Below are 22,238 nucleotides of genomic sequence, written 5' to 3'. Positions count from 1 at the left end.
GGCTATTTTCAAATGATTGTTGTTTGATTGATTGAATTTTTTTATTAGGCAAAATAATGTAAAACAACACAGTTATATAAGAGTGTACAAATGGAACCAAATGGACCCTTGCGGGTCCATTTGGTTCCATTTGTACACTCTCAGAGTTACACACCTTTTAAGGGGCCTCAAGGAACCATGAGGGTCCCTGCCTGGACCACGCTGACTCTGTTTGACCAGAATGGCAGGCACAGAGCCTTCATTAGTATCATTGGTAACACCTGTGAAGGAAGTAAGAAGAGGCCCAATTTCTCTCCAAAATGGCTGCTTTGCATAGAGCCTACAGTATTGCCATATCAGATTTCTTTGATCTGAGAGAGTTTCTTTTTTTTTAGGCTTGTTTTCGTAGACCTGTCAGTGGTTTCTCTCCCAAAATCTGGCAACGCTGTTCTGGGCGCGGCACAATCAACGACGCACACAGGTGTTTCTCATAGTAGCCTGCCTAATGTCTACCAAGCTGTTCACTTTAATTCAACCAGTAAAGAAAGAAGAGTTAGAAAACGGTCTTTTAACACCATGGCGGCCAGCGACTACGATTACGAAAGGTGGCGACGATATGACGAAGAAAGCAAATTGGCTCAGACCTTCGTCTGCGGCTGCAGAGGACGAGGGTCCTGTATTGTGACGCAACACCTGGACTACATCATCGACACCCGTCACTACTGCGAGGCCATGACGGCCGCCGAGAGGGAGTTCTTCATCTTCGGCCTTCTGTACACCCAGTGGGGCCGAGGCAAGAGATCCATGCCTTACTGGGTGGAGGGAATCAAAGTCTGCAGGAAGATGTTTGAATTTGTTCACTGGTAAGCTAAAGCATTGGTTCTCAAAGTGGGGTCCGGGGACCCCCAGGGGTCCTTGAAGGAGTTCCAGGGGGTACCCAGCTAAATGATGGATAGTTAGGAACCAAATGGACCCTTATGGGTCTGTAACTCAGAGAGTGTAAAAATGAAACTAAATCCATTTTGTTACATTTTTACACTTTCTGAGTTGTTCAGTACATTAACATTGATTTTACTATATAAATTGGGGTCGAAGAGATAGAAATGCCATTAAATGGGGGTCCGTAGCCTAATGCATGGCAAACTGGGGGTCCTTGAAATTAGCTAGAGCCATAAAAATCTTCTCTTATGGGGGTCCCTGGCATATCTTTTCAAATGCATTATTGTACCTCTGTTAAAGTATTCAATCAATCAATAAAATGAAGCACAGACTAAATAGATTCAGTTTTCCCACTAATAACATGAATACATGTGTGTTTTTTTTATGATATACAGCCTGGACCACAAGACCCTCACTGACATCAACAAGAAGTTCAAAGAAAGATTTGTTCCCATCTCTCCCTGATCCTGTGTGTGAATAAAAACTCTAGAGTTGATGAAATAAGGGACCGCTGCATTCCCAGGACGTGGGACAGTGATTTTTTTTGGAATATTAAGTTCTTTGTGCATATATTTGTTGTCAAGAATTCGTTTTTATTGTAATGACAGACAGTGATCTGTAATATGCAAAGTTCTTAGTGCATATTTTGTTTTGTGAAAATTGACTTTGATTGTTTTAAGTACAATGTAGATTGTACAAACCAATGCATGCAAATGTTCAGCACATGGTGACTGTCACCCATTTTTTTTTCCCCGTCCACCATTCTTTATGCAGTCATTAAAATGTACTAGAGGATCACGTTTGCCTTATTTCCCTCACAGCTAGGCCATTAAGTGGTGATGTGAATGTATTGTTTTCTATAGTAAGAGTTCTTTAGAACCCCTTTATCCCTCCATTAATAGGTGGAGGGTCCACCTATTAATTTAGATTCTTGAGTACTTTTGGTTGTAAAAAAAAAATGTATGTGAATCAATAGCAGGGGAGACAAATAAATCGAGAAATTGGACAAGTCAGTGGTCCAACCCAATGGATGACCTCCAACGATGGTTCACAAGAAGAAAACACCCAAGAGTAGAATATCTTAATCACATTAACCACGTGTCCCTAAGTTTTCAAATAATTGTAGTGGAGTAAAAGTACAATATTTGCCTCCAGTCATGGTGACCCCGATAAAAGAGTAGGCTTATAGGTAATAGGTTTATATTATACTGTATATAATAGCTTTCATAAATTCATAAACAAAAGGTCATATTTTCCTAGGCAGTCATACATAAATGTAAAGAGTCTTTTACACACACATACTATGGTACAGTACATCCTCCAAAAGGCCCTACGCTGATTTTGCAGTATGTTTTCCGGTTCAGATTTAAAAACTACTGCGGATTAAAAACATGGCAGGCTAATAAGCAACACACCTGCTGCAGTGTTACGGCACGGCGCGGTGACACATGACATACGCTTCAGAAATGTCACCGGTTCACTTCTATTCTATGGAAGCGAGGGCCGGTAGAGCATCCGCGGTTGCAGCGTTTTGACGCAATGCTTTCAGCGCGTCTGAAGCGTGGAGTTCAACATCGATGATCTTTGACCGGGGTGTCAACCAGTGGCGTACCCACTGTAGAGGCAGGGCAGGCGGTCGCCTGCCCAACTAAGATCTCGCCTCCCCTAGAAAACCCAAATAACCCGAAAATGTCATTGTGTGCTTAATGTCCTCAAAGTTACGCATCCAACAAGCTTTGAACTGAGCAGTTTGGACCTTCCGTTCCAGAGATAATGGCCAAAACATCTTGAAAACGGACACTTTCGCCGGTTTTCGATCGCCGATTTTCGATTGAGTTGAAATTTCTTTTTTGGGGGTAATAGTGGGGGTGCAAAAAAGAAATCTTGCCTGCCCTAAATGTAATTCCTGGGGACACCACTGGTTACATTTATAATACTTTTGTCTAAAAGGTCCGACCAGAAAAGTCCTTGCGGACTTGTTTCCGTTGGGGTCCTTGAATTAATTTCATAGACATATTTAGTAGCAACCAAACAGTTCAAAAATCAACATAACAATACAGAGAAAAAATACCACTATGTACAACAAAAAAAAGAGGATGAAAAATAAAAAATATATACAAAAAAAAGGAGAAGGGGGGTCTTCTCCTTTAAGTAAATTTTGATACCAATACTTTTGTACTTTTACTTAAGTAAAAATGTGAGTACTTTTTCCACCACTGTTTGAGGTAATGCCAAGGGGGTCTTCAGCCCAGTGAGGCGGTCCTGCCTCTCTCATTGTTGAAGAAATGACTGAACTGACCGAAAATAGCCGATCTACAAGCTCACACAGCGTTGCACCAGGAAGTGTTGTGAGCTTGTAGATCGGCGCGCGACACCATTGTGTGTATGTAAATCAAGCATGACGTCACCTTGCAAAAACCCGATCAGCAGGAAGATACAGACGCAGGTAAGGGTGATCAGGGTTGCCATGTCTGCTTATTATAAGCGACTTTGGGCTTCTTTTTCTGTAAAGTTGCTTGTATGTATTGGTTTGCGGGTTGCGTTTTTTGGGCTTGTTTCTAAAGTGTAGTTGCTTATTTTGGCTTGTTTCCTGATGTTGTTAAAGCCAGTGTTTCATTTTCTAGTCAAGGACCCACAAATGCATATATATTTGTCTGCGGACCCCCATCTAAAAACATTTTACAAGATTTGTGTTGTTAACATGTTTACAAAAAAATCTTCAAGATTTTATGGGAAAATAGCAGGTCTACAGCGTCGCATTGCGACGCGTTGTGAGCTTGTAGATCGGCTATTTGTTTGTAATAATAGCCGATCTACAATAATAGCAAGCAAGCCAATGAATGTATGATGTTAAATGGGCGAAGCCAGGGCTCGCTTCTTTCGGGATTGTTTTCATAGACATGGTTGCTTATTTCTCTCGCACAATCTGGCAACACCGAAGGTGATACGCTGCTCCACCCGTCCCATCCACGATTCAAGCCTACTCCTTAACTTTAAGGTTTTATTTAGTTTCTCGATCGATCGTACACCATATCATGTGAGTACTACCCAAACGAACAATTACAGTGTGGATTAGTATTAGCTGTAAGAAAAATACTTTCTATAGAAATAGATGTATCTGATTGTCTGATGTGTCTTTTCCCGAACAAGGAGTTTACCCAAAACAGGCGGAAATCCAGTTCTGCGTGCATTGTTTTGTTGCTTTTCACCTGGAGGACTTGTAAAGTTTGTGTCTAGAAATATAGTTATGTGTGGATGCAGATTTATGGACGAACGTTCATTTGAATGTCTTACAGATTGTAGGCGCAAAACAAAATAATGATAGCCTACTGCAAATACATTTGCAATCTTTCTGTGGACACTTCTGTTTAGGGTGCGGCGATGCGCGCTGTATGTAAATTCCCTCAGCTAGGTATTCACCCGGGGCCAGTTGCACCACCTCACACTAAGTTCAAACTTAGCCTAGTTGTAGCTTAAAAACAATCAATTCGGGAAAGTATCTCTGTCATTTTACTCACAAAAGTACCCACATGTTTTACTTAGGTTAAAGTATCAATACTGCAATGTAGAAATAGCCTACTCTGTTACAAGTAAAAGTCCAGAATTCAAAATGTACTTGAGTAAAAGTACAGAAGAATTGGGGTCAAAATGTACTTACATTACCAAAAGTAGAAAGTAGTCATTTTGCAGAATGTCCCGTTTCAAGTTTTCAAACGTATAAAAATCTTTTGAAAATGAATAGCAGATCTACAAGCTCACAGATTGGCTATTTTCAAATGGCCGAAGTATATAAGGCGGAATGTGGTTAATGTATGTTTTGTAATAATCATCAAAATCTGCAAAGGAACTTGTAACTAAAGTTTTCAAATATTTGTTGTGGATTAAAACTATAAAATATTTGCCTCTTGAGATGTAGTGGAGTAGAACAAGTAGTAAAAGTCAAAATTGTACTTGATTGATTGATTGATGTACTTTATTTAGTAAGACACGAGAACAACAGTACATGGAAGTACAAATTCACAATATGAGGTCTACTAAACTGGAAGACTCATAAAAGCACTGAGCTTGTTTCAAATGAGTTCCCCACGCACACAAATCATGGTGACATATAAGAGACAGACAGTTATACACAACTACTATAGAATGTCATACAATCAGTTTACAGGTTACTGGTATAAAGAGTGAGAAATATGTACAAAAGAAGAAGGAGAGGGTGGGGGGGTAGGTTAGATTAGGACTTAGACAGGGGCCATTTTCCAATTGCAGCCTCCTGAAGGTGTATCTTTAGGGCAGTTTTGAAGGAGAGTAGGGTTTTACACTCCTTTACTCCTTTTGGTAGGGCGTTCCACATTTTTGATGAATAGCATGAGAACGAGTTACTTCCCTTAAGTACAGTACTTGAGTACATTTACTTACTTTCCACCACTGCCATTGTTGAACTGTTGCATGTTTTAATGCTGCGTTCAGAATTTATTTTAATGAATAAAACGTTATTTTAACCAATCTGTATATGGTTGAGTATTGTTAATACAGTATAACTACACTACCTGCAGTGGTTGGAGATGGCCTCCCTATGGCCTCTTCCATTGAGAAATTTACCCTGGTAGGGTAGGACAACTACTGGGCTGGTTGGAAAGTAATACTGTCTGAAGCTCATCAGCACAATTGTTCCCGTGGCCGTAAAGGGATTACCTTTTTTTACTTGAGTTTTGGTCTCATACAGATTTGAATCTTGGGTAGCGATAAAAGTTACAAATTGTAGCATTAAAGAAATACATGTACTAACTCCTCATGAACTAATCTTACAGAACCGAGGAAATGGCTAGAGATGAGGATGAGAAGGTGTACCCCAACCGGCCTGACAACACAGCCTTCACCCAGCAGAGGCTACCGGCTTGGCAGCCTATGCTGTCTGCTGGGATTGTAATCCCAGGGTTTGTCCTCATTGGCCTGGCCTTCATCGGAATTGGTGTTGCGCTCTTTGTTACCTCACAGAACATCCAAGTGTTGGAGGTATGTCTGTGACTGTGCTGAATACATAGTAAAATGTATTGCCAGATACATATGCATGAATTTTACTAAGTAATACGTAACATTTAAAATGTAGTCTGTAATCTGGGGAGGGGGTTGGGTAAATGGACTGTATTTATATGTGCTTTTTCTAGCATTTCCACTTGTGTGCGCTTTACAGTGTACTTCACATTCACCCATTCACACATAGCAACGGCGGAACGCCGATACACATACACTGCACATTTAAGTGTTACACATTCACACACATTGACTGTAAAGGCAAGTGCAAGGCACCAACCACCTGTTCATTGAGAACAGTTTTGGGTTCAATGTCTTGCTCAAGGACCGTTGAAAGCCAGGAGGAGCCAGGGATCTAACTTATCCATCAGGATTGATGGACATCACGTTATATAGCAAGGTGTTTAACAATGAGTTAACAAGTTATGCATGTTTGTTAACAACATTAACAGGATGCTCTAATTTCTCTGGAAATTTACATTTGTTAGTCGGTCACAGGTTTGTCACTGATGGTATCACATGTTTTGTAGTCGATGAGTGTGAAGTGTCAGTAACACAACTCCACACAATGAAGTTCGGACTTGTAAGTATCAATATTTAATGGCAAACTTTCTGGGTTATCTTCTTTTCACAGAAGGATTACACTGGAGTAGAGACACAGTCACCATGCTTTAGGTGCTCTGCCTCTGACCCACCTATCCCAAATTGTGTGTGCTCATTGGAATTCTCGCTGGACAAGTTATTTGAGGTGGCTATGGAGTTTAACACATACACAGAGAAGTTTATTTTAATCTTAAGTAAAACGTCATTGCTCTTTGTAACTTGTGTTTGTATTGGTCGTTTAACTGTCGTCCACAGGGCCCAGTGTTCTTTTATTATGGTCTGTCCAACTACTTCCAGAACTACAGGAGATATGGTGTTTCTAGAGATGACAGACAGCTGTCTGGAGATCTGGATAACTTTAAGGTACAGAATATGAAAAAGCTCATTGGGTCGTATTTCCAATGCATAGATTAAGCCAGATACCCACGGTACACATTTGAATTGAAATATATTTGTGGATGCATATTAGATAAGATCTATCACAGGATCTATTGAAAAACAGTGTAAAAAAGTTTTATATGGTATTTTGTTCCCCCTTCAACTTTGTTTTCTGTTTCTCTTACAGACTCCAGATGAAGACTGCACTCCCTATCAGTATGATGAAAACAACAAACCAATTGTACCTTGTGGATCAGTAGCAAACAGCATGTTCAATGGTACATGATAGACGCCAAACTTGATGCAAATCTGTTTTAAATTACAGTCAAAATATTACATAAACTTTTTTTTTTTTATTCCTCCATTGAAGACACATTCAAGCTTTACCAGAATGTCAATGGAAACAGGAAGCTGGTGCCTTTTGATGGAAAAGGGATTGCTTGGTGGACGGATTACAACATCAAATTCAGAAACCCCTCTGTCACGCCTCTAAAGAACGCATTCAATGGTAGTTACTTTGATTCTCTTTATTGCATCATTATGTGTGTTTAATTTAATATCACAGTGCATGTTGTCTGTGACTGAACATGTCACTGTATATTAATGGTACACATTAAAAGTGTCACATGGGTGCAAGACCTTTTTGCCAGATGTGTGATATAAGCGCAAGAGTGTGCAAGTCCAACACTTTATGACAATAGGAGTAATTTACCACTACTTTTCAAAGTACTTGTAGATGTAGACTGTGTTATTTTTTACTGCTGACTGTCTTGCCCAGGTCTCCTCTGAAAAAGAGATTCTTAATCTCAATGGGGGTTTTCCCTGGTTAAGTAAAAACAAAATCCACCTTGTGGAATGATATGTTAACTTGGGAGGCATTGAGTTGGTCCACAAAATGTTGGGAAACTTTTAGGGTTAGATGATACTACAGAGTTGTAGCTGATGGCGCAGGATCTGTTGATTAAACACAAATATTGCATCCAGTCTAAATAAGAAAGCAAATGTTTTGTTATTTGGTATAGACCTAACTAATACATGAATTCACAGGTACTGTGAAGCCTACATATTGGTCCAAGCCAGCTTATGAGCTAGATCCTACAGACCCAGCGAACAACGGCTTCATCAATCAGGATTTCCTGGTCTGGATGAGGAGAGCAGCGCTGCCAGACTTCAGAAAACTGTACCGTCGTATCACAGAAGGGGACTACAAAGACGGTCTGCCAGCAGGAAACTACTCCCTTGAAATTGCTTACAGTATCCTTTTTAAATTACAAATCACGAGAAGATGAGAAAGTATCAATTTATAACTATTAAAACATGTACAGTATGGGCGTCCAGTTGGCAGAGAGGTAAAACCTTCATTCACCACCGCAGAGGCACAGGTTTAATTCCCAAAAGTCAGGCACTCCAACAGTGCTTGCTGGTTACCTACAACACCCTCCCCACAGGGGGTTGGTAGAGACTGGGATTGCAGTACACATGGGGAATTAACAATGACTAAATGGGAGAAAACAAACGCATAGATATGTTAACAAATGGCAGCAGTAATGCATGTGTCAGTGTATAAGAGTTCTTACTTATTACTTACTGGAGCACTGGCTGTTTCATGTTACAACACCATATAATTGTTTGGCTGGAGCCTAGTCTAACTGGTTTTACCAGATGGGTGTGGCTCTGCGTTTCAGCTGGCAGAGAATGAAAACAAAGACATTGGGAGTCATGAGTAGGAAAAAGTCACTACCGTATGCTAATCATATAACGCATAATTGATTCGTTTCTACCTCAGAAAGCCCTGTGTATATCAGTGAGTTTGTCAAGTTTCCTTTTACTGTGCCCAATACAACAGCTTGGTGAAGGTGTATATATTGCCTATCTTATATCATCAAGCCATCCCTCCCTCTGATTCTTATGAAATCCTTAACAGAATTTTCTCCAGATTATCCTGTGCTGAGCTTTGATGGGAGAAAGAAAGTAGTGTTCAGCAATGTGTCCTGGATGGGTGGCAAGAACCAGTTTCTAGGCATTGCCTATCTTGTCATCGGATCCATGTGTGTGGTCATGTCTATGGTCATGCTCATCGTCTACGCTAAGTTCAAGTTCCCCGATGAAGAATGATCACTTACAGTTCTGGACCACAGGTGATTGGTTTGAAGATGGTGTACACCATGAATCTCAATCTCTCTTATCACAAGGCTCATACACATGTGGGAATTTTAAGTAAGCTAGTCCACCAAGAAATACAATTGAAATGTTATTCTAGTAAAACAGTTTGGAGATGTGTACAAAATAATCTTCAAAGAGGGCAGCTAAAATGCATTAGATTTGTAACAAGTGACAGTGACTTTGTTCACATTTGTTTGCCTAGAACTGTGGACACGCCCACTCATATACTGTATTGTAGTCCACAAAATGTGGACTGAAATCTCATGTTTGAGTAGTGCTTCTCTGATTTATTTTCGGGAGTATGCCAAGTTCGTTTTTAAACAGAATGAAATCATAGGAAGATCAATAGATAACATCATTAATTAAAATCAGTTGATGTTCATTTTGGTTTAGAGAGGATTATTTTTTTAAGTAAGTCAGTTGACGATACCTTTCAATAGGGCATAGCAGAGGCGGCCATTTTGTGGTGCCACAAATCGAAAGCCCATGATTTTTTCCCATAGAGATTTCCGAAAATATTTATATAAATTATTTTAAGCCTGCAACGAAGCCATCCAGGCTCTTGGTGAATCATGACCATAAAACATTTGATTCTGTAAAAAAAATATTTGAATATTTAATTATATGATATACTAATTAATAATTTGTTTTGAGGTTTTCAAATATCTTTTTTCACAGAATCAAATGTTTTATTTTCATGATCCACCAGGATCCTGGATGGCTTGGTTCCAGTCTATGGGAAAAATGAATGGGCTTTCAATTTATGGCACCACAACATGGCCACCACTTTTATGCCCTATAGAAGATGACAAATGAAGGCAGTGAATGTAATGTATTTGTGGTTATGTATAATGTATATGCAGGGTAAAAACAGAGGGCCACAGGAGAAACGCTCGCTCTCTCCCTGCATGTGCCTTTGTACATTATTAACACAGTGTTCCAGGTTAGGATAAATAGTATATTTTGTTTAGTCAGTGTCAGATTTATTTGAAGTTCTAATGTTATTTTCTACCATGTACCTTTGGGAAATGGCAGGCAATTTTTCTCAAGCTCAATTGATATAGTCTCTATTTTTTTTAAGCCATAGTGGTTATGTCAACAAAAAGTGAAATCGCTTTTCACTTTAAAAGATGCTATTGAAGCCACATTTCACCATTTTTGGTTTGCAATTAGAAAATATTGCTGCAACTAGTAAAATACACTGCTCTACTATCTCAGGGATAATAATAATGTCTATAGGCTATGAGACACTGTAGATACATATACTGTATTTATTGCACCTGTTAATGCTTTTAATTGTAATTTGTGGCCATCCTTTATGTTCTCCTTTCAAGTATATTTTGAATAAAAAACACGAAACCCCACAGTCTTTTTCTTTTAAAGTTTTGGAGACATAACTCAGAATTAATTTGTAGAATTGACATTCAAGTACCTTTACTACTTTTGAGATGATTTTTGAACAATTAAATCTAGAGATATTTACCAATTTAAATGCATATTTAATGGTCAATTAGAATTAGATGGACCCATAGGGAAATTCAGGTATCATAGCAGCGCTACAGTAGGCACAATGGCGTGACTAAATTGGTAATGACCCAATTATTGTTACATTATATACATTTATTGTATCATAAATTATTGTTATTACCAGGCTGTGATTGTCTTTACGGGGCCAGAGCTCAGCTCTGGACCTGTTTTATTATTACGGGGCCAGAGCTCAGCTCTGGACCTGTTTTGTTATTGGCAGTATTCCGTCACTTATGCCACTTTTCGCAGTTCTGGCTGAACCGTGCAGTCGCTTTTTACGAAACTCGGCCATATGGTAGATGGTCATGAGAAACGATCAAGAAATAATTCTCACAATCTTTCGTCTAAAGGTGGCGCTATAGCACTCAATTGAAAATGGCAACTTTGAACAGGTACAACTCATGCCCTGTTTGACCTACAGCCATGAAACTTGGATACACATATGCATCTCCTCATGCTGAACAACTTTCACCCTCTGACTTTTGACCTCTGACCTTTAGATCTCCCACCATTTTGAATTATATGAAAAACAGTCATTGGCTCCTAACTTCTGCATTTTTTCACTTAGAAAAAATCCGCTCGCATCATTATGTCGGCATAGGTCCAAAGTTCATGTGTAAAAGGTTTCGTGCAAATTGCTCAAAAATCCCAAGAATAGATTTTAACTATTGCAGTTTTATGAAAATTATTCATCTGCTAAAACATACATGCAGACTCACATTTCTTTGAAACTTTGCAGAAATGTAGAGGGTCATTCCAAATATCACTGAAACCAATCTTACTCCAATTGGCCAAAGGGGGGCGCTATAGCAATTTTTTGAAAATGCAAACTTTAAACAGGCATAAGTCATGCCTCGTTTGGCCGAAAGTCGTGAAACTTGCTTAAACTTGTCCATTGACTCATGAGGAACACATGTATCGCTTTGACCAGTAAGCTCCGCCCTTAGATTGTCCGCAATTTTGAGCAGTTTGAAAAACACTTAAACCCAGGATTTTTCAGCTATTTGCGTGAAACTGTATCATATGTTTGATCTCCTTTTTCACAGGTCCTTGTCTGTTGGTCCAATGGCGTCTCCAGAGTTTTTTCAGAACAGTCTGTAGCCTCTGCCAGGGTTTTGCCATGATTTTGGTACCTGTTCGCGTAGCCACAGATTTTTTTCCTCCAGTATGATTGCTCCCCAGATGGTTTCTAATCACAGATGAGATTCAGGTGTGGTTTCACAAATGTGAATTTTGACCTCGTTAACATGTGTTGTTTGATGTTTGAATATAGCTCAGAACCAGTAGTTTTAAACCAAAAAACAATGTAAATTGTTTGTCCGTTTGAATTTTAACATTGAAGTGAATGGAGCAGCAAATCTTTGAACATTTTTAGCTCCTAATCTGTTCGAAATTCGAAAAGGGTTGAAATTATTATTAAAAAAAAAAAAAAAAAACGTTTTTTTTTGAAAAAAAAAAAAAAAACCCCTTTTTTTCAAAGACGTATATATACGTCATTGGCAGGCAACAGCTGATTATTAAAAGACGTATATATACGTCATTGGCAGCTATATAGTTAAATAAGTGCCTCACAATCGCAAGGTTGCCAGTTCAAGCCTCACTTGATGCAGGCTACATTTAAGTTGAATTGCAAACAACATGACTGTATCAATGAATGCATGTGCAAATGGTAAAGATAACCTGAAATGCTTATTTGAGAGTACGTTTTTTCAATGTAGGACACTTCATTCTGAAAATAGCCGATCTACAATCTCAAAACTTTTCAGATAGCAACGTGTTTCTGAGCTTGTAGATCGGCTGCTTTCACTGTTTTCGGTTGCGAGGAGACATACAATTTCTCTATTGGTAAATGGTTTGTGAACGAGTGATCTTAGTGTTGGCTTGGTTCATGACAGAAGGCAAGAGTTTATGATCTTCAACAGACAACAACATCAGCCTGGACAAAGCTATAGCACTATTGGTAGTGTTGCAGCCTATTAGTCCGAAGGTTGAGAGTTCAATTCCTGTTAATGGCAATAGGTTGAGATATCCATTCTGTTTCTATCTCTCTCATCAATCTATTCAGTTTCCATGTCTCTCTTCAATCTATTCCGTTTCCATGGCTCTCTCTCTTCAATCCATTCCGTTTCCATGTCTCTCACTCTCTCTTCAATCTATTCCATTTCCATGGCTCTCTTGCTCTCTCTCTCTCTTCAATCTATTCCGTTTCCATGTCTCTCTCTCTCTCTTCGATCTATTCCGTTTCCATGTCTTACTCTCTCTCTCTCTCTCTCTCTCTTTCAATCAATAATGGCAATAGGTTGAGATGTCCAATCAATCCATTCTGTTTCCATCTCTCTCTCTCATCAATCTATTCCGTTTCCATGTCTCTCTTCAATCTATTATATATATATATTATATTATATATCTATATATTGTTATTATTATTATTATTATTATTATTATAGCTATACAGCACAATGTTGAAATTACTCTGTTAAAAAAAGTCCTGCATTCACGTGTTACTTGAGTATTGGCTTCAAAATATTCTGTTCTTATTTCCTTTCCTGGATGATGGGAACTTACAGTTGAGTTGAAGTTACAGTAGTTACCAAAGTAGCCTACTCTTATGTAGAATGGTTCATTTCACAATCATATTATTGGATTGTATATAGGCTATATTCACGTGTTCATCACTTTAATGTTGCAGCTTGTAAAGGTGGGGGTGGTTTTAATTACTTATTATTGCTGCAGGGTACCTAATAATACATCATCATTTATTAGTTAAAGTATATGTTGAATCTAAATCTGCAAAGTAATTAGAAGGCTAAGTAAAGTTCAATATTTTAAAGTATCAAAAAATTCACAGGGTCAAGTAAAGTAAAAGTACCTCAAAATTGTAAGTAGGCTACTTAGTTAGGCTACATTCCTCAACTGACATAAGTACAATGTTTTCTTTCTCTTAGTAAATATACCCAACTACAGGCTATAGGCTGTAGGCTAATCATACAAAAGAGATAAGCGGGCACGCCTCCATCTACATCGATAGTGTTGCAGCAGTGATAGGTCAGTGAGTTCAAGACAAGTTCATAACACCACTGAGGACGTCAGAGGGCCACTACACAGACACACCACACATGGTGAAAATGGCTTAGTCTGTAGTGAATGATTACTTGACAAAAGTTATGAGGAAAAGAAAAAAGAAAAAGAGACAAAAAACAGAAAGCGTTGGACTGATTTATTTCTTCTGACACACACACCCACATCACTTATCCTCTGACATGATGGGGGTTTTGTGGTTTATTTATATTTTCATCATAATCTTGATGAATGATTAGGCATTTTTAATACTATCCACAGCTTGAGTGAACTACAGGGATGGAGAGGTGGCAATAGGGACAGAATCCATCTCTTTGATAGACTCATCAATGGGTTGAATAAGGGGATTTGATTTGCTTATTAGATTAAATGAATGCACTATCATGTATGAGTGATAGTTGGATATATAGGTATGTTTAAAAACAGTGCCCTGCCCTGATGAGGGAGAGGTGAGTCCTCCAGCTGCAGGCCATGAACTCATCAGCTGTACCACTTTCAAACTAGTGTCCATATTTTTGACATGAATATTGAAAAAAAATAAGAATTGTTGAAAATATCTCAAGACAGCAAAAATAGCAGATCTACTAGCTTGTAGATTGGTTATTTTCGCTATTTGTCGTACGACATGTAGAGCTTAAATGATTAAAGAAACAAACAATTAAACAGACGGGAAAGAGACGTGTCAGGCAAACTGCAGGTCAGGTAGACAGCCCCCCATAGAAAATGGAGAACCCTTAGGGAGGGTCTTTGTCAAGATCAAAGAAGAAGGTAACAAGAACAACCGCCCGGCCGCCCCAGCTGCTGGTTGCCATTCTTACCCTTCCTGCAACTATAGGTAAAATAGATCCGTCCCATTGAGCTTGGCCTTGGCATTCTTCACGCAATCTCTACTCTACCACCCATTAATTTGTGTTGGTTCTGTGAGCACCCCACAAGGTCACTCCTCCTACTGTTCTCATGAGGTCCTTCAGGTCCTGCCCGCTAAAACCTGATTTATACTCTGTTGTGTCGCACACCGAAAATAGCAGATGTACAAGCGCTGCAACGCGTTGTGTGAGTTTGTACATCTGCTGTTTTCAGTGCAACACCAATGTGCAAAAAAAGTACAACTCAGGCTTAATACACAAGGAGAGGTTCTTCACAATGTTCTGTCACGACATGAGGTCTATATCTGGATCCACTTCTTCGGTGTGACAGTGTCTAGACCAGGGGTTCCCAAATGATGGAGTTTGGGAAACGCTGGTCTAGAGATGGTGGTGGTGAAACCCCCAGTGCCCCACCCCTTCCAGGTGCTCAGTGCTGTTTTGGCCCCAGGGCATTTCTGAAGCAGCTGCATCTGTAGTGACTCTTCTCACTGTGATTGATGCTTGCCTATCCCCTTTATTTCAGCATTACTTTATATCAGCGGTTCTCAAATATTTTCATATCAAGACCCCCAAATGAATATGTATTTGGCCACAGACCCCCATCTGAAAATATTTGGTGCAAGGGAACCCATACAAGATTTGTCTTCAAGATTTTCAAATAGCCGATAATAGGGTTAAAGTGGTTGAGCTGATTGTGATGCTAACACATTTTGCTAGGGACACCCTGAACCCCTTCAAGGAGGGACCCACCAGGGGAGTGGGTCCTCGCTGTCAAGCAGTGGTTCTCAAAGTGGGGTCAGAGGAGTCCTCGGACCCCACTTTGAGAACCACTGCTTGACAAGAGCGTTAATATAAATGTTATTGCATACTTTTAACAAGCAACTCTTGCATACAAATGTGCTCTGTGGCACAGACTGACAGTAGCTGTAGCTAGTAATATGCATTGAAAATGAGCTGGTATGACATATGTCATGCAGTTTCTATGACTGTCTCAGAATTATTAACATACACTCCTGTTTATATAAAATATCAACCTTAATGTCATCGTATACTACTCATTATAATACCCACTTCAAGTGAGTACACAAAGTGAGAATCATGCATCCCGTCAATTTTCTTATGTCTGTAAGTTAAGTTAAGTGTGACGTGGGGGGAAAAAAGACTACATCAAACTTGTTGTGGGTGAGCATTTGAACAAACAAATAATCGAAATACTGTACTCTGCAATACACACTGCCCTCTGGTGTTTCAAAGTTATTGTTGCAGGCGATGTCACCTTCAAGATGTCAAAATGTCAAAGACTTTATTTGTCACTAAATAAGAAAAAGAGGTTGCGCATCAACAATGGGTTTCCTCAGTGGAGTGCTAGACCCAAAGTCCAGTATGCACATCAAAAGAAGGAATTTAAAAAAAGGTAGCACATCCAAAATGTCAATTAAATGGAGGACAAAGTACTCACATTTCCACTTTTTTTATTGGCACACACACACACACACACACACACACCAATAAATGAACGCTTACGCGTTTCGGCTATGAGCCTTCCTCAGAGCATTCATATCACATAGATTCAACTCACTTTATACAAAAGGTCAGAGTTCACCTACAGCTACAGCTGAAATCTCAAGACAATGACCATGGTCCAATCACTTGTACGCAAGAACACAGGCAATTACAGGCAATATGAGGCATATATCATAAAGTAACAAAGTAACACATCAATTAAACAAGTGCAGGGGCATCAAAGAAAAAAGCATTTAAAGCTATAATCGTCATTAAGTCCATTGGGTGTCATAGTGTTGAGTGTGTATATCTTTATTTGTTACATTGTTACTTTGTTATCTTTATTACTTTATTTTTCATATACACATACTTACACATGTATGTGCAGTGATTGAAATGTTCGTGCGGCAGACTGTGCTACAACAAGTAATGTACAAGTTTTAACATAGTACAAGATAATACTTTGAAAGATGCATGAACAGTGTAGTTTGTATATGCTACCATCTGATAGAGGTGACAGCACTACTGAAATGTTAGAGAATGGTTCTAAATCTGTTGCTTCAAGAGTGTGTTGGAACTGCTCCGTATATACTATATCAGTAAATTGTGTGCTCTTAATTATTTTTCAATACAGAGGAAAATTCTATACCACTGTCACGGTGCAGGCCAGGCTACAGGGGCTGTGACAAAGTATAGCCACAAGGAATGGATGACAGCAGAGACCCTGAAAAGGATAGAGGAGAGGAAACAGAGGAAGGCAGCTAGGAATAACAGTCACACACAGGCCAGAAAAGCAAAAGCCCAAGTAGAGTACTCGGAAGCAAACAGAACAGTCAGGAGAAGTATAAGGGCAGATAAGAGGAGCTATATAGAGGAGCTATATAGAGGCGCTGGATGGCTCTGGCAGTGGGAGCAGCACAGCATGGGAACATGAAGACCCTGTATGACACTATTAAGAAGCTATCTATGTCCAGTCAATGGCCAGCAGGAACAGAAAACGTGACAATGGGCAGCCTCGCCTAACTCCTGTCCTCACATGGAGGGCATTGGCGAGTTGCTGCCTGTGTACCACCCTGCAGGTCATCCCTTCCTGAACTTCCTGTGGGTCATTCCTCCAGCTTGATGGCCTTGAGGTGTGGGTCAACAGCATCTTTCAACCCCAAAAAAAAAGCAATCTGTTGAAGGTCTTCCCTGGTATAGACAGCAGTGTTATTGCCCTGTAGTTGAAACAGGAAGCTAGATCTCCTTTCTTCGGGAGCTTGATGAGGCAACCCTCCTTCCACTCTGATGGAACTTCCTCTCTCTCCCAGATGTCTCAAAATAGAGGGTATAGCGTTCCAAAGCTTGTCTCATCATCAGCTCTCAATGCTTCTCCCGGAATGTTGTCTGGCCCTGCAGCCTTCCCATTTCTCAGTGGTTTAATGGCCTTGTGGAGCTCCTCCTTGGAAGGGACATCACAGGCAATCTGCAGGTCACTTTAAGCTGGCTGGCTGCATGTCCGCTGGATTCTTTCTTTCTTTCTTTCTTTCTTTCTCTTTCCTTTATTTATTCAGGGAAACCCATTGAGAGCAAGCTCTCTTTTTCAAGGACACCCTGATAACAAACATTTGAATCACATTACAATGTCACAACTAATTTAACAATAAAACAAAAAAGAAAAGCAGAAGCATAAAACAACATTAAAATAATCGCAAAAGGCGGTGAATCAGACAATACAGTGAGGACATGGATAACAACACAGAGATTTAAAAATCAGATGCAAATAAACCGTGTTACATGAAACAGGTGCAGTCACTATGTAGTGTGTCCTCAAGAAGCACCCTGAATGTCTCTATTGAGACCAATCGCACCAGCTTCAGGAGCTGGTCTGTTCAAGTGGAGTGGAGCTGGTCTGTTGATTGAGTGGAGCTGGTCTGTTCAACAGCTCCTCAAAATGCATCTACTGTAAGTCTCTGTCCTTCCGCATCTGGAATTTTGAGAATTGGGGTGCACCTGGTTGCACCCCAATTCTCCAACCTACAGGCCCTGTGACAGACACACATAAGAGTACACAAGACACAACACAGGCCCTTGTAGGCCCTTGTTGGGCTGTGACAGCTTCTTGTAGCCTAATACTTCCTGGCATGTTGATGTCACTGCTGTTTTTATACTCTGCCACTTCCCTTCAATGGTCTCTTTCTCTCTCTGCTCTTGTAAGACCTGGAACTCGTTGGCGAGTGTGATCTTAAACACTTCTAGCCTGGTTCTTTCCTTGAGAGGTATGGTGTTGTACATCTGGTGATTATTGGTTTCCTCAGTCCAGTTTCTCTTCAGTATGGGGGCGACCAGGAGATGGTGGTATGAAGCAACATCTGCTCCTCTTCTGGCGCGCACATCTTGAAGAGATCTTCTGAACCTTTTTCCAATGCACACATGGTCGATTAGTTTAGGTGTCATCAGGTCTGGTGATACCCAGGTTGCCTTGTGTATCCTTCTGTGATGGAGGAAACTCCCGCCGATGACAAGGTTGCTTGTGGCACACAGGTTGGTGAATCCCATTTTCATTAATTTCCCCCGAGCTTGCAGCTCCATTATCTCCTCATAACCCCGGTTGTCGCTGCCGATCTTTGCTTTGAAGTCGCCCATGGTGATGATTATGTTTTGCCTTGGGAGGCGGGCCTGGATGATTGACAGCAGTCTGTGGTAGAACTCCTCATTGACATCCTCATTGCTCTCATTTGTTGGGGCAAAGCACTGGGTGTAGTTGTCATCATGTGGTGTGTCTTGGGCAATTAAACCTGGCGGCGCCCACCCCTCTCCAGGTTGGAGGCAGTTTAACTATTTCAGAAGACTAAAACTAAATGGTGTGTTATTCAAAAGACTAAGACTAGTTGCTCCATCCATCACGAGGCGCCCCTACCCAGTCCATCTCATCTCACTAACGCCTAGTATGTCGAGGCGATAATTACATTACATTATTACATTACAATCATTTAGCAGACACTTTTATCCAAAGCGACTTACAATAAGTGCATTCAACAGGTAGGCAAGAAAACTACTAATCAACAGAAATCTTCAGTGCATTCTCTTCTAAAACAAGCAACTAAGGGTATACCTAGCACTAAGGTAAAAGGGCAATATATCAGCTACCTACTTTCTTAAACGGATAAGACAAATAGGAAAATCAAATGAGCAAGAGCTAAAACAAATAAGTGTATCGAATAAACAAGATCCAATAAAACAATAGAACAAGAGCTCGTACAACTAGTTAGCAACAAGTAGGCAAGGTGAAGATAATCTCTCATTGGCTTCAGCACCTGGTCCATACGACCACACTGGAACAGTGTTCGGACGTTTCAGGTGCCTACTCTGGTGTTGGCCTTGGTGTTGAAGATCGGGGTCAAGAAAGAAAGAAAAGAAAAATGCTCATTAGATTGTTCATAAAATAATAGGATCATAAGTAGCACATTCTGATTTTGGATTGTATAGTTACCTTGCCATGATGTAACTCCAACGGTGGGAGAGCAATCAAAAATAGTTGCTCCATTGGTTAGAAATTAGTCGTCGCCCCCCCCCCCCCCCCCCCCCCCGGCATCCCGTCGCGTGACCAGGTCCAGGCCTGGATTTACAGAGGCTTATGTCTAAAAACACATTGAATGCAAATTCTCTCTCTCACACACACAAACACAATATAACTGCCACAACACTACCAACATAGTCATACTACAACCTGAAAAGAACTACTTTGTAGATTCAACCTGTAAACAATAACTACACCAACCAACATAGTCATAGATTCAACGTTGGCGTTCCGATTCCACAACCTGAAAAAAAAGGCTGCATAGCTAAATCTTTAACCACATCAGCACACATACGACACAATCACACATACGCCACCAGCAGCGTCCAACAGCATACGCCACATCCAACAAACTGCAGCATGAGCTGCAGCATCCAGCAAAGGTAAAGGAAAAATGTTTCCTACTTTGAGGTGTCTTCAGAGGAAACGCCCGGCGGACGGAGGTCTTTGGCGGAGACCACCAGTGGAGACCGCCGTGAGGTGACCAGAATACTGATCACTCAGCGATCAACCACAGTGGAGGTCCACCGAAGACCAGGGTCAACAGCGCGGACGAATCCCCCCCATGCGGGCGAATCCATGGATAGAGCGAGATCTCCATCTCAGCACAGTCTGTGTCTCCACTCTGAGAAAGAAAGAAACAAAGAAACAAATATTAATTCAAGTGACCGAGAGCCAGATATACGTGTAGTGTATACACAGCCTAATGCAGGTGTCTTCAACGTTTTCAGGCCAAGGACCCCCTAGCTGAGAGAGAGATGAAGCAGGGACCCCCTCTATATCGTATAAAATTGTGTTTCATATTCAACATTTTTTGTTTACGTGGTCTGCTCTTTTTTCCCTCTACAATTATACCTCTTTGCCAAAAATAGCCGATCTACAAGCTTGTGCGAGCTTGTAGATCTGCTATTTTTGGCCAAAGTTCTCCTCAGAAAAGGGATCCTAGGGTTCAAGTGTTGTGAGCTTGTAGATCTGCTGACATTTGTTCAGTCAAACTGAACAAATGTCAAACTAAAAAGCAAAATTCAAATATGATTATGTTGGGGGGGTCCCCCGTTCAAATATTATTTTGGGGGTCCCCAGTTTAAATGTTATTATTTGGGGGGGTCCCCAGTTCAAATATGATTATTTGGGGGGGTCCCCAGTTCAAATGTGATTATTTGGGGGGTCCCCAGTTCAAATGTGATTATTTGGGGGGTCTCCAGTTCAAATGTGATTATTTGGGGGGTCCCCAGTTCAAATATGATTATTTTGGGGGGGTCCCAAATAACATAACATAATAACATTATATTAAACTATTATCATAGGTATCCCACTGAGCATTTTTCGGTCTAATGGACGCATAAAACACGTCTAAATGGCCCCTATACGGCTAGGCTAAAACAGGTTTATAATTGGTCTACTGGTGAAAGTTTTTTAGCGGTATAGGTTTAGCCTAGCCGTTTAAAAGACGTCTATTCAACGTCTATATATATACCTCTAGACGTCTAAATAACAGCTAATATACGTCTAAAGCTATATTTAGACGTTTGTTAAACGTTTATTTTTATATCAAATGTATACCCCATAGACGTTATTTAGACGTCATTTAAACGTCTATTTAATTATAAGGATATGAATACTTATAATTAAATCCAGACGTTTAAATAAGATCTAAACTTAATAGCATTAGATAGACTACCTTTACAAGACATATATTCATTTAAAAGCCTCAATATTTAATGCAGATCCAGCTTCTCTATTTAAAAAAAAAATACTGAAGGGAACAAATTTAACCTGTTATCCTTACCTTGATAAATGTGGTAATGTAGTCCCAGGATGTTCTGACAATGTATTTACATTGTTATCTTTATGGATATTTTAAACAGCTTTGAGTGTAACACTAATGTCATTTGTACTGTACAACAGGATATAAATAAATGTATTTATGTTAAGATTTGACTATCCCTCAACTACATTTCAATCACAACATGTTTCAACAATTTTTCAAAATTGAACTTTTTTATTCCTTAACTTATTTTTATACTCATATTGAGTGAAACAATGGAGGTGCAGGTAAGAGTCAAGAACCAAACCAAATATAACAATTTGTTGAACTTTACTATACTTTGCTATAGACAAGCACACACACATATATATTTAACTATCATACACATGATCCCTCCCCACACACTCAGTTTATTACACACACTCTGCATCTGCGTAAATAGCAGGCAAGCAGCAGCCAGCTTCCCAAATGCACTTTGCCCAAAACTGTGAAAACATGCTGTGCTCTGAAATTGAATTAGAACTGCCTTAAGTTTTAGATAGGATTTAGAAACACGGCGGTATGTGCGTCTTCTGGGAGCTAAAGCAAACATAACTTGTAAGTTAATGCCTTTGAACACTGCATCCAGGGACAAATCAAAGGCATTCTTCTTCTCACCATACCAATACTCATCAAATATATCTCCACATTCCACTTTGAAAGGTTAGGCCTACAGTATATCTTTGTCCTGAAAGAGGTATTTTTTAGAGCCTGTTAAAAATCCTTGTGATATTATCACTATCAATCCTCACAGGTTGATCAATTCTTGAAAGTGGCCAAAGAGCACAGAGATTGTGAAACAAAG

General features: G+C 39.9%; 2 protein-coding genes across 2 annotated transcripts; both read left to right on the top strand.

Annotated features, from left to right (window-relative positions):
- The first annotated feature begins 472 nt into the window (after nucleotides 1-472).
- Nucleotides 473-1,707, top strand: LOC311036856 (uncharacterized protein). Its single transcript, XM_084045868.1, has 2 exons — nucleotides 473-842; nucleotides 1,314-1,707. The coding sequence occupies exons 1-2, from the start codon at nucleotides 556-558 to the stop codon at nucleotides 1,381-1,383; spliced, it is 357 nt and encodes a 118-aa protein (XP_083901994.1). The 5' UTR covers nucleotides 473-555; the 3' UTR covers nucleotides 1,384-1,707.
- A 2,138-nt stretch (nucleotides 1,708-3,845) lies between these two features.
- tmem30b (transmembrane protein 30B) lies at nucleotides 3,846-10,457 on the top strand. Its single transcript, XM_084044343.1, has 8 exons — nucleotides 3,846-3,955; nucleotides 5,727-5,931; nucleotides 6,584-6,697; nucleotides 6,808-6,915; nucleotides 7,118-7,208; nucleotides 7,301-7,438; nucleotides 7,978-8,184; nucleotides 8,867-10,457. The coding sequence occupies exons 2-8, from the start codon at nucleotides 5,737-5,739 to the stop codon at nucleotides 9,043-9,045; spliced, it is 1,032 nt and encodes a 343-aa protein (XP_083900469.1). The 5' UTR covers nucleotides 3,846-3,955; nucleotides 5,727-5,736; the 3' UTR covers nucleotides 9,046-10,457.
- The last annotated feature ends 11,781 nt before the right edge of the window (nucleotides 10,458-22,238 follow it).

This window comes from Gymnoscopelus microlampas (genome assembly GCF_963454915.1).
Source record: "Gymnoscopelus microlampas genome assembly, chromosome: 20".
Lineage (NCBI taxonomy): Eukaryota > Metazoa > Chordata > Actinopteri > Myctophiformes > Myctophidae > Gymnoscopelus > Gymnoscopelus microlampas.
The sequence above is the reverse complement of the archived record's forward strand: the minus strand, read 5'-3'. Positions and strand labels throughout refer to the sequence as shown.